Here is a 16,346-nt window from a genome sequence, read left to right as displayed (position 1 = left end):
CTATGACAAAGCCTGATATTAATTACTTGCTCATGAATGTTTAAAATGTATATGAAATTAAAATGTAATATACAATTTCAATTAATTAACCAAAGAATAGCTTTGCTGCTGACCTATTTGACCTTGTCTGAGCTGCCAGAGGGCCCCTGATGGAGGTTTTTTCTTGTATGGCAGACAGCGGACTCACAGATATTTGATCATTTATTTCTCAGTAAAGTCATTTTTTTTTCAGTCCTATCATTTAGGAGTCTTGATCCCACATTGAACGGAGCTGAGCACATTCATACAGAACACTCCCTCACCCACAGTCACACCACACCTGTCCTCATAGTGTGTCCACATATACTGTCCTATTTTTGAATAGGGCAAGAAGTCAAATGGCATTATAAATAAATAAATAAATATTGTCAAATTGTGTACAAATTTAAAATTGCAATGAATTCACAATGCTGATGAACAAAATATAAAAACTAAATGTAACGTTTTTAAAGCACCTTTAAAACCATCGGACTCAGGATGAAGACACGAGAGAGATTTTTTTCATTCACTCCTTTCATTCGATGCTTCTGTCACTCAAACTCGGTCACCAATAGTTTGATCTCCATTTTCAGAATTACATTTTTCAGCTTCATTCAACACTTTTATTTCTATTTGTAGGTTAAAGCTTTTAACAGACCTTTAATCGTGTAAAATCCCTGCACTTTGTCCCTTTTAACAATGGAAAATAAATTGGACTCTGCATAGAAGGCGCAATAAGAATACTATACACTGGTACACTGGTGCTTTCCTTTTGATTACCTACAGTAACAATAATGATAATAATGATGATAATAAAAACTTGTATCCCTTTATTTGCTATAATTGCCCACATGACAGTGTGATCACGGCCGCTGGTTCAGCCGCATTAACAGTTAAAAGCCCTTTATAACCTGTGCGCCAGCTGTGCGCTCCGCTGCTGCGTAAAGCTGCAAGCAAATAGTACAAATCCACAACAGAGGGGGGAAAAAAAGCCCCAGTGATACATGGTGCACAGCTGCTGTGGGGGAGGCGAGCAGTAGACTCAGTCACACCTCCACACTCTAACAAGCGGATGCAATTGACTTGTCTTTTCTCGTACTTTCTCACTTCCTTTCGATACCTACCAGGCAAATATTTAGGAAGGTACCACAATATTTCGTCTTAGTTTTGTCCTAATTATTGGCGCCTCTGGCAAGGGTTGTCGTATTAAAGCGGGCCGGCACATTATAATTAATAAGACGCCTTTTCAGGAGTTTAAAAAACTAATTTTTACTAGCTCTGTGAAGTCTACAAAGGCGGCAGCAGCCAGCATCCGCCCGTTCAAGCTCGAGGAGACCGAAAAGAAAGGTAGGCCGAACCATTTTTTCTCACTTGCCTTTATCTTTCTCTTTGTCTTGATACAACATCATGTGCCTCGAGTCTTTATGACCAAGGCTTTCTATTTAGTTCTCAAATTTAACAACCAATCATTAAATTAAAAAAAAAAATATTTATAAATATATGAATTTTTGTCTTATAAAAATATATATAAATAAAAAGGACAGTTTTTAGGATTGTTTTTTAACAGTCAGACTTTAAAACTGGACAAGTGAGCTCTTTAAGGTGTGCCCCTGAAATGAATAATTATGGATGTTTTAGACTAAACTATGCACAAAATCGTCTATGAGAGAATGAGAATGGCAGGACAGTGTTGCTAATCTAACAGATTGGTCATATTTTATTTTTCCTTTCTTTCTTAAATTATTTACCCCTCCTCTGACAAAACAGACAGAATCAGATAAAGACTTATTTTAGTCCGATAATTCTGAGAGATGAGCTGTGGAAAAACCACTGATTAAAGTGTCCCATCTACGTTACACAGTGCTTTCCATTTTGGATGACTGTGTGACATGGCAGGTGGTTTTGAGGTTGTCACTTAGTATGTTTGCTACTTAATTTAATAAATCAGTCACTTTAAAGGCCCAGATGAATAATGAGGAGCTACCAATAGATTTTGTTCAATCGTGGCATTAGCCATTAAGATTAATGTTTGTCACCATATTAAACTGACTTCCTCACCCCTCGTCAGATGTCAGTTTGTGGTATAAACTGCAGAATCAAGGAAGGAAACACATAAGATGGATCCTTTATGTGAGTGTGACAGTATGACACGGTGTTTATGTTGTTTTTTGAGCACCTGTTAAAGTTTCCAGGATAAAGGAGTGAATTCTGGGTCACACCCAAACATACCAATCTTTACTTCCGCACTTAATCAGTACTTTGACACAGAATCACATCTTTATACTTCAAATTGTCGTAAAAGCAAAAGTGAGCGGCATCTTCCACATACAGTACTCACGCAGTCAACAGATGATTGTTTGAGCTCATATTTCATATTTTCTTCAAACGTATTGTTTTAAGAGCTGCGCTGCTGCTATCTTACACGTTAGACTGCACGATGTAGGAGAAGAGTCGGACAGATGTGCAGAGAGATGTGCAAATCAGGTTTCAGCTGAATGAAGTGTTCTAGGGGCTCTCAGATACCTCTTGTTTTTAAAGTGCTGTGTCTTCATCTCTCTTCCCCAGCAAATTTTGCTCTTCAGTGCTGAAAGTACACCTGCCTAACAAGGAGGAGGGTTTTCAAGATGTGTAGAGAGAAGGACCAGAACCTGACCAGCTCCTGCGCAGAGTGCGGAAGTGAGGCGAGCTGAGATGGCCTGAAGATCTAAGAGGTTATGTGAAGCATATATAAATCTGTCTACTGGAGAAGAGCTACCTGTGCACACTCATTGTCAGTAAAAAGGAGTCTGAGGAGACGTATTGTAAGTCACCTTAATAAATGACCACTGCAGAAGAGCATCTCTGTTAATGAAGTCTACACCAAGCAGGGCCACACATAATCTGCTTTGAAAACTACTGCCTGCATACGGAAGTACAGAACACAGACTGATCACTGCTTTCAACTACCTCGTGGACCTTGTGTCCCCCTAAACCAAAAAAAGTTAGGCCTTAAGCTTTTTCAAAGAACTTCAAGCATCTTCAGGAGTGAAATATTTGGAGGAAAATATGAACGGCTATCCGGAAATGTCAATTAAGTGCGTCCTGGTCGGGGACAGTGCAGTCGGAAAGACGGCACTGCTGGTCCGCTTCACTTCAGAGACCTTCCCTGATTCCTACAAGCCCACAGTGTTTGATAACACCGGGGTGGAGGTCTACATGGATGGGATCCAGATCAGTCTGGGGCTGTGGGACACGGCTGGTAACGACAGCTTCAAACAGATCAGACCACGATCATACCAGCAGGCCGACGTCGTCCTAATCTGCTTCTCTGTGGCTAACCCTAACTCTCTCGCCAGTGTCCAGAACAAGTGGATCAATGAGGTTCGGCAACACTTGCCCAGGGTACCGGTGCTGGTTGTGGCAACCCAGACGGACCTGAGGGAAGTGGGTGGGCATCGGGGCATATGCATCACACCATCGGAGGGTAAACATGTGGCTCAAGAAGTTCGGGCTAAAGGCTATCTGGAGTGCTCCTCCTTAAGCAACCGTGGCGTGCAGCAGGTGTTTGAGTACGCTGTGCGGACAGTTGTTAACCAGGCCAAGAAACAGGCCAGAAGACGCATGTTCAGCATAAACCAGTGCAAGGTCTTTTGAGCCTTTCAACTTGATTTTATGAGCTCCTGAGCCTTTTATCTGATGACTTTTTAATGTGCTGTTCAAACTCAGTTGGCCTTGTAGGGGTAAACTTAGTTCTATTTCACTAACCTCCCCACACGACCCTCCTAAACTGGATCAGTATTTAAACTGAAAATACACTGAAAACCTAATGGACTCTGATTCAAGTGTACAGAGGTGAAAAGTCTACGTTTGTGTCATCCACACATGCAGTCCTAAAGAATGATGTTTATTCTTATATGGAGCTAGATCTAATGGGACAAAGTATTTTTGTGAAGGACTTGTACTTAATTAAAGCTTTAAGAGGAGAGTATGTTAATGTGTCAGCCAAAATTAAAAGTACATTTTTAAAAATTGCATGGGGCTTCGATGGTGAGATTTGCACATTTGTCACAACCAAACAAGCAGAACATCAACTAAATTCATAGAAACTTTTTATTTAAAAAAAATGTTAATAATAATATGTTTTTATTGCTTTTTCTCATCAGGTATATCAAGAAAATGATAAATAGAAGTATTTTCCCATGTTGGGCTGAGCATACTCATATATATAGTTCAATTTTATTAAATATTATTAGAAATAAAGTGTTAATTTTTATTGAAACCGTTCCATGAGCACAGAATTAAGCGTTTAACTCTGTGCCTCTATTTAGAAAATACAAAAAAAAGAGATCTGTTGTTGGGCACTATTGAGTGCGTGTTTGTGTGTTTTATTTGTGGAACAACTAACTCACTTAAAACTAAATTAAAGCTAAGGATTTAACACATGATTTTCATTCATGTGAATATTCAGTGTGTCTGTACAATTTCACCCTTAGCGGAAGATTGAATAAATATACAATTGTGAAATGCCCTTTCCAAACTTGTAAAAATGATCATAATTGTACGTTATTTTGAGTGTTATCGATTCAGCCATTTTGGGTGTTTTTGGTGAAGTTGCATTGGAGTTTAAGTTTATGTGCCTTTTTCTAATAGAAGTCAAAGGTCTGAGGTCACTTCTTTTTCTTTTAAATCATTTATTTGTCATGTAATGCAAATAATCTTCCCACGTGCCTTACATGAGTTACTAGTCCTGAATAAACTTTATAAAAATGATACAATTTACATGTCGAAACATTCCAATTTGTATGCGTTGTCATATAATACAGTGGCAACTTTTGTAAAGATTTTGTGCTGTATTAAAATATAGTTTTGCGTGTTTTGTGTATCCCTATTCCCTTGTTTTATGAATTGTCTGAGTGAGTAAACTCACAAAATAAGTATGAATCAAATATGTATAAAATATAAATTAAAAACAGTCTCTTCATATATATATATATATATATATATTTAAAGATACTTTGAGATTTTTTGCATGTGTCAAACTGTATAAAAATGTTTGGTAATTTCTTTAAAATAATAGTGATTATGTTAAACCCTCTGGTTGATAAAGCGTTCCACAAAGACTCAAACAGACCTGCATGTACTGGTGTTCAGTAGAATGCTGGATAAAAAAAAAAAAAAAACACCTAGCAGATTTAAAAAGGTCTGCACACCAAAGAGCGTCCGTATAGGGACTTTATTTAATGTGTGATCTTTTGTGTACAACGCTGTTCTTCAGTCTGAGATGTCTAAGGACTCAGACCTTCCACCAGTGTTAAGAGATGTATGGTTTGTAAATCTGTAGTATAGTAGCTATGCAATATATTGTTAGCCTCATAGCATAACTGCTCAAGTCATATTTTGTCCAAATAGAGATTTCTGCCCCACTCTGCATTATTCCCACTGCTTAAAAATTATTTAGGCAATTATGCTATCAGGCTAACGTATACTAATACAGAGTGATGTGTAGCAAAATGTTAATGGTACTGTTTTATGATCACATAAATTATAAATAATATGCATATCATATGACTTTGTTCATTTCATTAGTTTTATTAATTTAGTCCAAAAAAATTGTCCCTTAGGGGTTTGGGACTCATATCGGCACAAGTTGTAATATGCGGAAGTGTTATGGTTGGTAAGCGCTTCTGGTATTTGTGTAAGGGATAATACATGAGGTATCCGCTGTGAAGTGTGAAGGTCAGAAATGTCAGGCTTCTCCAAAAAAAAGAAATAAATAAAAAATTCTATCCAGTTAAAACTTTTTAAAAAAAAAAAAAATTAAGCTCAAAATACAAGAAGCAAGAGTGTGTAACTGTAACTGTCCAAAAACATACAAAAAGAATAATTTACAGTATTTTGATGTACAGATTATTGACACTATGTTAACATTTTGTTTTTAAATATCAGAGTTATCATCAGTGCAGGATTATCATGACAGGCCTCTCCTAAATATGAGGCATGAGCCGCATGTATGTCAAAGGACGGAATGACGGCTAAAACAACTAGTTTGTCTTCAACTAGTTTTTTCAGTTTAACACAACCTTCAGTGTTCTAACTGAATGAAAGTTTAAAAAAAGGACATCCAAAAACAGCAAAGACCCAGGAACGAAGCTCAGAGAAGTTTTTCATTCCCCCTCATGTTGTCTCCCGCCCTTTCTCTACATATCTCTGTCCTATGCGGTGTTCAGAGTTGCTAAGGATATGAGGTACAAGTGAAGACTTTTCAAGGATATGGTGAAAAACACCTAACCACATCCCAGCGCACACACGTGTACTCTGTACATAATATAGATATAATTGTGCGAACACACACAACTCTCAGCACGTCTGCCAGCACACATACACGTTCTCTTTGCATACACACTTACTGACAACCCTACATGCTTGCTTACAGAGCCATGTAGATCACACACAAAAGCCTCAGACCACCTTAACAGAGGATGAACTTTATGAAAACTGTGTACATCATCTAATGATATCAGGTGGTACAGTGGGCCAAAAATCCACTGTACTAATAAACTACAGAGACAAATAAGCTCCAATTGAGAGTTTGATTAGTTTCCTTTAATAAACATGAAAGCATTATTAGGTTTTACAATGCTAAAGACATATGAAATGACATGGGTACAAGAAATCAGGCATCCTGAGTATTCACAAATTAATAACCATGTTTCATAACCATGTTATACCAATATAGATACAGCACCGTTCAGGTCATTCATCAGTGTAAACTGTACATTGAGTCATTAGGTATTTGCATTTGAAATCAAAACATGGCAAAGGTAAAGACTGGCTTAAACTTTAAATTTCTCTGTACTGAACTTGTGGGTTAACATATTTTTATTCTCATGGACACCCAAAGGCTACAGTTATAAATATAATACCTAGGTTTGCTGTACAATTAGGATATAAATCTTAAGCCAGTCTCATCTTTCTCTTGTCATGTTTTCTTCTCATTTTTAGTGGCAAAAACATCATTTTTACTTTACTGCTGACATATTTTTGAAAGGTATCTGTACTCCAAAGATAAAGCCACATGATCAAATGTAGCTGATGATAAATGTACATTTTACATGCTTTTAATACACGTCAGTAGTATGAGAACTGCTTCAATTTGAGAGCACAGTATGTTTGGCAGCCTGCTGTGGTCACAGCTTTCATCTCTCACTGTGCTCTCTGCCACAGCTACCACAATACCTTATCCTTGTCTTCTGTGTCGCTGTATGCCTGTCTCTCTCTCTCTCACGCATACACACACACACACACACGCACACAAGTGGTATACAGAATTGTATGCAGCCAAGCCACTTCATAGTCAGCGAATGGTGGATGTGCTTCTTTCTCATATGCCTTGAGGGACATTTCATAGCAACCAAAGCACAAGTGTAGCTAATAACATTAATGATAAAGGGTGTATTTCATTTGGATGTTATGCTAAGACTCTCACACACACACCTGTGCTTTTTCTGCTACAACAGCAACTTATTTCCAGTTTTTACAGTATTGCACCACAAAAGAAAAGAGAAAAAAAAGAATCAAACGCTGACTTCAATAGACTCAATTTTGTACTAAACTGGCATTTCACAAAAAAAAACAAGGGAAAAAAAGGGAATATATTTCTCCTTAATTTGCATTTTTAGAATTATGTAATAATCTAACTTTCAACAATTCTAGTGAAAAATTCATTTAAAGGCCAAAACTAACACACCACCTCTCAGTACTTTCCAGCCTCCTCCCTGTGGCATTCAGGCTGTGGTGACCTCAGTCAGTGTGACAGTGAACCACTACACATCATTGCACCCTGAAACTAAAAGCAGGTAAAAGTAATCTTAATATCTCAGCCTTTGTTTCTCTGTGTGCCAAAGGACATCTGGGAAACAAAGGGCATTTCCAGTGCAATGATGTGCCTCACTGATGTGTTTGTCTACAACTCTTGAGCTCGGTGGCACAGGGACAAAAAGTAAGGCCACGCTTTGGCTACACAAACCACCCTTGAGAGAAGTTATGAGTTAATTGTTAATTATTTGCTTATTTCATGGGATTTGACAATAAAAATAATATAGGATATTACCAGATTGGATATTCAATAATCAAGAATAAAGTGTTGTATGTAAAAGGACTTGTTTAACTGCAAATGAGCTCAGTTCACCAGAAGTTGCTCATTATATGTTATACACATTTTCCTTAACTGTCACCAAACTACTGCTCTTGGGTTTTCTGTGCCCCTCTCTCTCTTTATCTCACTCTCTCCCTGCTTCACACACACACACACACACACACACACACACACACACACACACACACACACACACACACACACACACACACACACACACACACACACACACACAGGAAACACCTGTCCTATACGAGCTCAGCACCACAGAAACTGAGTGACACATTAACACATCACATCACCATGCACAGTTCTCTGCAGAATAACACAGTAAAACTGTGTCACTAACATTTCTTACTGACATTTGATTCCTTCATCCTTCCTTCCTTCCTTTCCTCCTTCAGAAGTGTTAAATTTACTCAAGAACAAAAGGATCCTTTATAATCAGTGTTGGACTTAACTGGTGCACAAATGTGAATAACAAAATACAGTGAAAGTCATGCAGTTCTAATGTAAAACAGCTACATTGTACTAATATATTAGTATTTGTCTAATTAAAAGACCTGAAGTTCTACAGTTTTGTGAATAAAGCTGATTGACCCTTCTTGTTCTCTTTAAGTGCTGCCATGCTTCACATTTACATAAGCCACAACTCTCCGCCATCTTCAGCTGTGGAAAAAACACTGGGTCCAAACAACGAAGCTGGAAAAAAGCATCTGAAGAGACACAGAGAGGCTGTGTGATAAATGAAAATTATATTCTTGTTTCACTTCATCAGATGGTAATCAGTTTTTAAACCTACCAGTCTCCTCTCACTGAAGCTCAGCTCTTGTCTATTTCATAGAAGCAGACTTTCAGATTTTACTGATGAACTTTCTTAAAAAAAATTCTGCTTGTTTAATACCTTTCTTTTCCCTTTTTCTTTTATCATTTATTTTTAGTAGTTATCTTTATGAAAAGATAACTACTAAAAGATAAAAACTCAGTACATATATAGTATTTGTCTAAACACACAAAACAACAGCGTCAAAGACAGAATCAGTCAGATTCATCTGAACATGCAAATAAAAGTGTGCAGTAAGCATTTTATTATGCTCTGTGTTAAACATCCCATGACTGCTGGACAGTATTACAGAGATCCATTACTTGTAGCCTCTTCAACACGCTGGTGGAAAAGGCAAAGATAAAATCTGCTCTCACTGACTGCCATGTTAAAAATTCCTGTTTACAGCGTGAGACCTGATCCTGGATCTGTGTAAAATTCATTGTCATGGGAAATGCATGACTTGTGTCACAGCCTCAGTGGTCCTCTTAAATGACATGAACATGGGTAAGAAAGTGTCATGAGATGCATTGAATGTGTGTGACTGACATTTGTCATTAGCTGTGTAATGCTGTAAGGTTCAGTGTGTACGCGCGTGTGTGCGTGTGCATGTCATACAGCTGGTTGTGGTCATGTACAGAAGTGGATAGGGCTGCAGGCATCACATTTCACCCAGTGCATGTGTGCTATGTGATACTGCACCTGTACCTGTGTTTGAGTGTTTGTGTGTAGATGCGCGTGTGAGTGTGTGTGTGTGATAGCCCCAGGTCCTGTTCCAGTAGCGATTACACACAGAGAGACAGTGACAGAGACGAACTGCGACTAACAACTAGCGAAGCATTGAGAGCTTCTGACAGGATGTAAGATTTCGAGAATTTTCTGTGGTCTCGGCTGGCTCAGCTTCAGCGAGGGAGAATGGAGAATGGAGATCAGAATCGAGTGACGCTGGATTAGGACCCAGGCTGTCCCGGCGACTGCTTTGCTGAATAATTGATCCTTGGGCCTGTGACTGGTTAAGAATGAGGAAGGCATTGCTGATGGTTTGGATCGGCCTTTTGGTGCGAGGTCAGTTCTTCATGATGGCTCATTTTGATGCCTGAGCTAACTGATGCACAACTGAGGCATGAGTTTGTTTTGAATGTTCGTTTTACATGAGTTTGTTTTAAAAAGTCAAGTTTGATTTGTTACTTTTATCATCCACACAGTTTCCTTCTTTCTGTTTAGTGCAGCTTTCCATTCTCTTTGTGTGCTGTGTGTGTTGCTCCTCAGTGTCACATTGTGCTCAGGGTCATTATGCCCGTAAACTTCTAAATGACCTGATGGAGAACTACTCCAACGCTCTGAGACCCGTAGAGGACACAGACAAAGCCCTCAATGTCTCCCTGCAGATCACCCTGTCACAGATCAAAGATATGGTGAGTCGAGAGGAAGCCTAAATATATTTTATTACACTTTAACAGTTATTATTTAATTACATTTACCAATAACCAGGTGTATTTGGCCAGTTTTAAAAATGTGGGGTAAAATATTGTGTGCATTTGACCACTGCTTGTCCACACTGTTTCAAGATTTTATTAGTGAGAAGCACAGTGTGTGCAAAAAAACAAACAAAAAAAAAATCCAGAGTGGCATGACCCCCAGGGTGCCCTTTAAGTGGTATATAATAAAATAAAAAATAAAATAAGAATAGGAAGAATTAGGACAGTATGTATTGTTATGATGGTAAAGTTTAAAATAGGTTTTTAAGTATAAGTTTAAAAATTGAGGAGTAGCTTAAAATCACATTTCCTTGTAACACACATCCAATGATTTATAGCACAATGTTAATAACTCAATATACAGTCAGCCTTTGCTTTATCAGGCACACCTGCACAGGCTAATGCAGTTAAGTACACTCAGCTGCTATTCACACTTCATACTTCAGTCATGTATGTTTTGGCAGCACTGAGGTTGTTTTGTGGTTGTCATAATAAAGATAAAGATAAGCAATAGTGAAACTGAATGTAAATAAAGATATAATCATATCTATGCTAAGTTATAGAAATTGCAGCCTCTAAATGTTAAGCTCCAAAACCACTGGTTCCCACACTTAAGTCCCTTTATATAACTCTGCAGCCTGCTGTGTGAGACCCTCAGTGGCTGTTTTGAAACTCCACGCCTCCAGTTTGAAACTCAAGCTTTCAGTAACAGATTTACATTTCTAACAACCCAAGCTGAGATACTCAGTTCACTTCACCTTTTTAAATTTCTCAGACCTGACATAGAGACTATTTTCACAGACTGTGTCTTACTCCCACATCTTCAGAGCTACAGATAAATGTGTTGATTTCAGAGTAATGCCAGCGGGCAGTAAGCCTTTCAGTTTGCTCTTTCTGTGGGGGCCACACTCAGTGTAACTGTAGTATAAAATAGGAGTCTTATTCAGGATTCATGTGTGTGAGCCTCTCAGAAATTTAGGGCTTCAACATTCATAACTGTCTCTCTCTGTCACTGTGTATGTGCGTGTGTGTGTTCAGGATGAGAAGAACCAGGTGCTAACTACATACCTGTGGATCAGGCAGGTCTGGCACGATGCCTATCTGAAGTGGGACAAGGAGGAATATGATGACCTAGAAATGATCAACATCCCTAGTGACCTGGTTTGGAAGCCAGACATAGTCCTCTATAACAAGTCAGTAACAACAGACAAGAACAGAAAGAAGACAAGGAGTGATATTTGGAGAATTAACAAAATCAAGTGAAAAGCTGCATCAGATTGAACTCACTCTCTCTTTTTTTCTTTTCTTTATTTTGTCCATGTAGAGCAGACGAGGAGTCGTCGGGCCCGTCCAACACTAATGTGAAGCTGCGTTACAACGGAGAGATCATCTGGGACTCTCCGGCCATCACAAAGAGCACTTGTGTGGTGGATGTCTCCTACTTCCCCTTTGACTGGCAGCAATGCAATCTCACATTTGGCTCCTGGACCTACAATGGAAACCAGGTGTGTGTACACACAGAAAGCATGCAGTGCAAGAAGGTGGCAGACATCTAAAAATGTAGAGAAAACAGCACACCTTTGATACAGCTCAGGGTTTGTTTGTTTTTTGACTAACATACAGCTTTTTAATTATTTCTCAATATGTCCTCATTAATGAACCCAGGGATAAAAAATATGGAAACATAACAATAAACCTTTGAAACCATTTCCAAAATCCATTTTTCCCACTATCTGTCTGTTTGCTCAGACACCTCAACGTGGTTTAGATGGGAATACTAAAACTTATTTATGTTGCTTTCTACTGAGAAAGCAACATAAATAAAATAAAACATTTTATTATGATATTTGGGATTAGTATGTCTAAATGTTGGTTGTCTTGGTTTTCCCGTCCCTTTTGTGAAATTCAAGAGTGCAATGATGATTCTGCTTGTTTGTGTGTATTTCCCTGACATCTTTTCACCGTGCTCTTGCGTGTGCCCCACACAGGTGGACATCAGTTTGGGCATGGACAGCGGTGACCTGTCTGACTTTGTAGAGAACGTGGAGTGGGAGTGTCACGGCATGCCAGCGGTTAGAAACGTCATGATGTATGGCTGCTGCTCTGACCCTTACACTGAAATTACCTACACCCTGCTCCTGAAGAGGCGCTCCTCCTTCTACATCTTCAACCTGCTCCTGCCCTGCTTCCTCATCTCATTCCTGGCCCCACTGGGCTTCTACCTTCCAGCCGACTCGGGGGAGAAAGTTTCCCTGGGGGTGACAGTATTGCTGGCGCTCACTGTGTTCCAGTTGTTGGTGGCTGAGAGCATGCCTCCTGCAGAGAGCATGCCCTACATAGGTCTGAATTTTTCTTGGAAGTATGGAAACTGTAGAAAATCATACCGACCAGAATTTGTTTCTGAAATAATTAAAAACTTAATTCAGAATTATCAGGGGCAAGGTCAAAATTTTCAATAAGTTTACACATAATTTTGCATTAGTGTCCCATGAGTTCCTAAGTATTACGATTATATATTACAATTTGACATCTCATGATGCTGTCTTAAAAAATTTTACAGCATTTTCTTTTATATGTGACTAATCTACATGCAAAATATGCATTTCCAATATCATTAAGGAAATGCATTGTTTATGTTAAGTACACACACATACAAATTTGGCAACAATATTTTTTGAATCTGTAATTTCTTCTGTCTTCTTTTCTAGGGAAGTACTACATTGCCACCATGACTATGATCACAGCCTCAACTTCTCTCACTATCTTCATCATGAACATTCATTTCTGCGGTGCTGAGGCCAAACCAGTCCCTTACTGGGCTAAGGTGCTCATCATTGACTACATGTCAAAAATCTTCTTTGTCTATGAAGTTGGGGAAAACTGCACTACGCCAGAGAGCCAGAGGACCCCACTGTATCCAGAAGAACCCATGGGTGATAAGAGCTGCTACCATGATGACCGCTTCCATGATGGCTTCTACTATGCTGACAGTGATCCATACACGCACAGCAATGGTCATGGCGTGCATCATCACAATAGCCATCACAAAAGACAGGCAAAAGGCAGCACCAAAGGCAGGCATCACCATTACAAAAACCATAGTAACCAAGCTTCCAGGCTGGAGAGGGGTGAGGTGAAGCATGAGCCCACTCAGCGCTACCATCACATCAGGAGGGATGAACTGGACTACCAGGCCCCTCGGCATCCACCACACCTCCAACACCTGAATGGGGGCCTTAAGGACCAGATCCTCTATTCCTCAGAGAAGACTCGAATCCCTGCCTGCCCCTGCTGCTGCCCCTGCATCCAACATAAACAGGTGACACTTATAGATGCAACTGATTTTCTTTTAGAAGTGCTTCCTTGAAAGTGGAGTATTTAGCTTTTTCTCAGTGATAAATTATGATCTTACTCATGTCTGTGGTTTGCCTGTTAAAGCCTATGGAGTTGGTGATTGGGAAGGATTTTGGGGAAGGGAACTTTACTTGGTTTTAGGGAACAAAACTAACTCCAAACTTTCTTCTAACTGATGTTCTCTAAGTCTTGTTTGCCCAACTATCTCATGTAGTTTGGATAAGGGCAGCTACTTCATCCAAATTCTCAGGGCTGGTAAACTGGATTAATTCAAATGACTTCATCACTAAGTTACTTTATCAATGAATGTTAAGAACTGAAATTCACCAGAGTGCATCTAATGTAGCTGAGTTAGATAGATAGATAACTTGCAAACTGTCATGGTCCTGGGTCATTGACCCAGTGTTTTCTGTTTTTAGCTGTTAATCCTGTTTTTTATCTCTTTTTTTAATAGGTTATTATGGCTTGTAGTTTTCAGTTAGGAGCCTTGTAGTGTTTTCCTGGATTGGCATTTTCAGGCTTCCATAGTTAGTTATCTGGATTATGTTCTTGGTAATTGTTTACTCTTATTTGACTACTATGTTCTTCTGTGTGCCTTCTTCCCCGTGTTTGTACATTTCCCAGTCTTTGTGTCAACTTCATGTGTCTTAGTCTTGGTCTCCGTGTTCTCCACTTCCTGTTTTATGTTGGTAGTTTCTTGTGTCGTGTGCTGTGTATTTAATTTTGGTTTCCCTGGTCTCGTTAGTGTGATTCCGTCCACCTGAGGTCAAGCCTTCCTGTTCTGCTCCCTGGAGTTCTGTATTTTGGAAAAGACTTTTCATTAAAACTGCTCAAATTATTGTCTGTCTATTACAAGAGTCCTGCATTTGGGTCCAAATTCTGCCTGCCACACTGCCAGCCTTGACACAAACCTTAGTTTGGATGCATATGCTTTCTAGATTACCAAAATGCTTCCCCAGCCAGTATAAACCATGATATAACTTATGTGATAAGTCCAACTAAGTGTTTACCCAAGAAAAAATAAATGTATGGTACAAAGCAAAGGTGTAGAGCAAGAAACTGCTTCCCACAGAAAAGGACCAGAGCAATGCAAAGAGGGACATTATAAAGAGGAATTGTGGCACTCAGCAAACAGTATAACTTCCAGGGGAAAAAAGCTTTTTAAAAACCTTATTCTGGGGCAATGCCAGCAATTTTTTAAAGTATTTTTCTTAGATTTCACTGGTGATGTACTCTTATGTCCTGGTGTCCTTTGAAATTAAATTAAATTTAGATAATGCTTCAAAATAAATGCCAGAAAGCATTTCAAAATGGCAAAGACTTGCTTCTAGAAGGACTTTGAAGTCATTATACCTAAATGCAGGATTACAGTATATACACTGCCACTCAGTTGTTGTACAAAATATACGTGATATACTGTATATGCAACACAGCAACATAATATTGCTGTCTCGTGCAAATCTCATCAGTCAGCATCCCGACTGCGGTCATGCAAACGCAAGAAGCGGGTTACCGACTGCACTTCATCTAATGGCCACCAGTGTCAATAACAGCAATGTTCTTCTGGAGGTTATGTAAATAACCTTTGAGTGTTTTTCCCACCCGTCTGTCCTTTTACCAGGTGGTGAAGAACATCGAGTACATCGCCAACTGTTTCCGTGAGCAGAGAGCTACGTGTATCAAGGTAGCAGAGTGGAAAAAGGTTGCCAAGGTGATGGATCGGTTTTTCATGTGGATCTTTTTCGTCATGGTCTTCCTCATGAGCATTCTCATCATTGCCAAGGCATCCTGACAGCTTCTTCAACTTTTTATCAACACTAACCCTTGTTATGCCTCATTTCTACCTTAATGCAACATCAGATGAAGACTTATTTTGTCTGAAAGAAAGTCAGTATTGTCAGTATTGTGTGCGTGCGTGTGTGTGTGTGTGTGTGTGTGTGTGAATGTTTGTCTTTGTTTTGACATAAAGAAGACGAGGTCACTGCGCACAAATCATGCATTTAACCACACGCTTGCACAGAAAGCCTCTTGGTTAGTTTATGTAAGGTCTGCTTGCATGTGTCACAGTGCAGTGGAGCGGTAAGACAATCTAGGCCTTGCCTTGAACATGCATGGACTCTATTATTGATGAGCTAACAGCTATAGGCATTACATTTCTTGCCTTACATTTTAAGCAACCAGAGGATCCTGTTTTCAAGACTCAGTTACGTGTTGGGGGGGGGTGCACCAGCAGAGAAACATAAAATACTTTTGAAACAATCTAAAGGTCAGTGGCGCAGCCTACATGATGAATCACATCTGTCCTTATAGGCACTGTCACTGGTGGATTATGTAAGGTAAAACTATTGAAGCCACGTGAAGCTGACATTGGTTTACAAGCTCTCAGTACTTGAAGTAAAAAGTTGAATGTTTACTTCCTTCCTCCTTACAAAGACTTTTAACACACTAAGCAGACCGTGACAGTACCTTTTGAGGACAAAGTAATGATGTACTGTACCTTATTACTAATTTACACTTTGCTCAATGATACAACTAAAAA

The 16,346-nt window shown here is 39.1% G+C and overlaps 2 protein-coding genes across 2 annotated transcripts; both read left to right on the top strand.

Annotated features, from left to right (window-relative positions):
- The first annotated feature begins 1,144 nt into the window (after positions 1-1,144).
- rhoh (ras homolog family member H) lies at positions 1,145-4,744 on the top strand. The gene is made up of 2 exons (XM_030738576.1): positions 1,145-1,365; positions 2,584-4,744. Exon 2 carries the CDS (start codon positions 3,064-3,066, stop codon positions 3,649-3,651), a length of 588 nt encoding a protein of 195 aa, XP_030594436.1. The 5' UTR covers positions 1,145-1,365; positions 2,584-3,063; the 3' UTR covers positions 3,652-4,744.
- A 4,966-nt stretch (positions 4,745-9,710) lies between these two features.
- chrna9a (cholinergic receptor, nicotinic, alpha 9a) lies at positions 9,711-15,705 on the top strand. Its single transcript, XM_030739830.1, has 7 exons — positions 9,711-10,040; positions 10,245-10,390; positions 11,492-11,646; positions 11,778-11,958; positions 12,442-12,793; positions 13,162-13,772; positions 15,429-15,705. The coding sequence occupies exons 1-7, from the start codon at positions 9,995-9,997 to the stop codon at positions 15,597-15,599; spliced, it is 1,662 nt and encodes a 553-aa protein (XP_030595690.1). The 5' UTR covers positions 9,711-9,994; the 3' UTR covers positions 15,600-15,705.
- Positions 15,706-16,346: the final 641 nt, after the last annotated feature.

This window comes from Archocentrus centrarchus, chromosome 1, assembly GCF_007364275.1.
Source record: "Archocentrus centrarchus isolate MPI-CPG fArcCen1 chromosome 1, fArcCen1, whole genome shotgun sequence".
In the NCBI taxonomy this organism is placed as follows: Eukaryota; Metazoa; Chordata; class Actinopteri; order Cichliformes; family Cichlidae; genus Archocentrus; species Archocentrus centrarchus.
The sequence above is the reverse complement of the archived record's forward strand: the minus strand, read 5'-3'. Positions and strand labels throughout refer to the sequence as shown.

Coding starts and splice junctions, on each gene's coding strand:
- rhoh (XM_030738576.1), top strand. CDS start 3,064: ATGAACGGCTATCCGGAAATGTCAATTAAGTGCGTCCTGGTCGGGGAC.
- chrna9a (XM_030739830.1), top strand. CDS start 9,995: ATGAGGAAGGCATTGCTGATGGTTTGGATCGGCCTTTTGGTGCGAG. Junction 10,041..10,244: donor GATCGGCCTTTTGGTGCGAG/GTCAGTTCTTCA, acceptor GTTGCTCCTCAG/TGTCACATTGTGCTCAGGGT. Junction 10,391..11,491: donor TGTCACAGATCAAAGATATG/GTGAGTCGAGAG, acceptor GTGTGTGTTCAG/GATGAGAAGAACCAGGTGCT.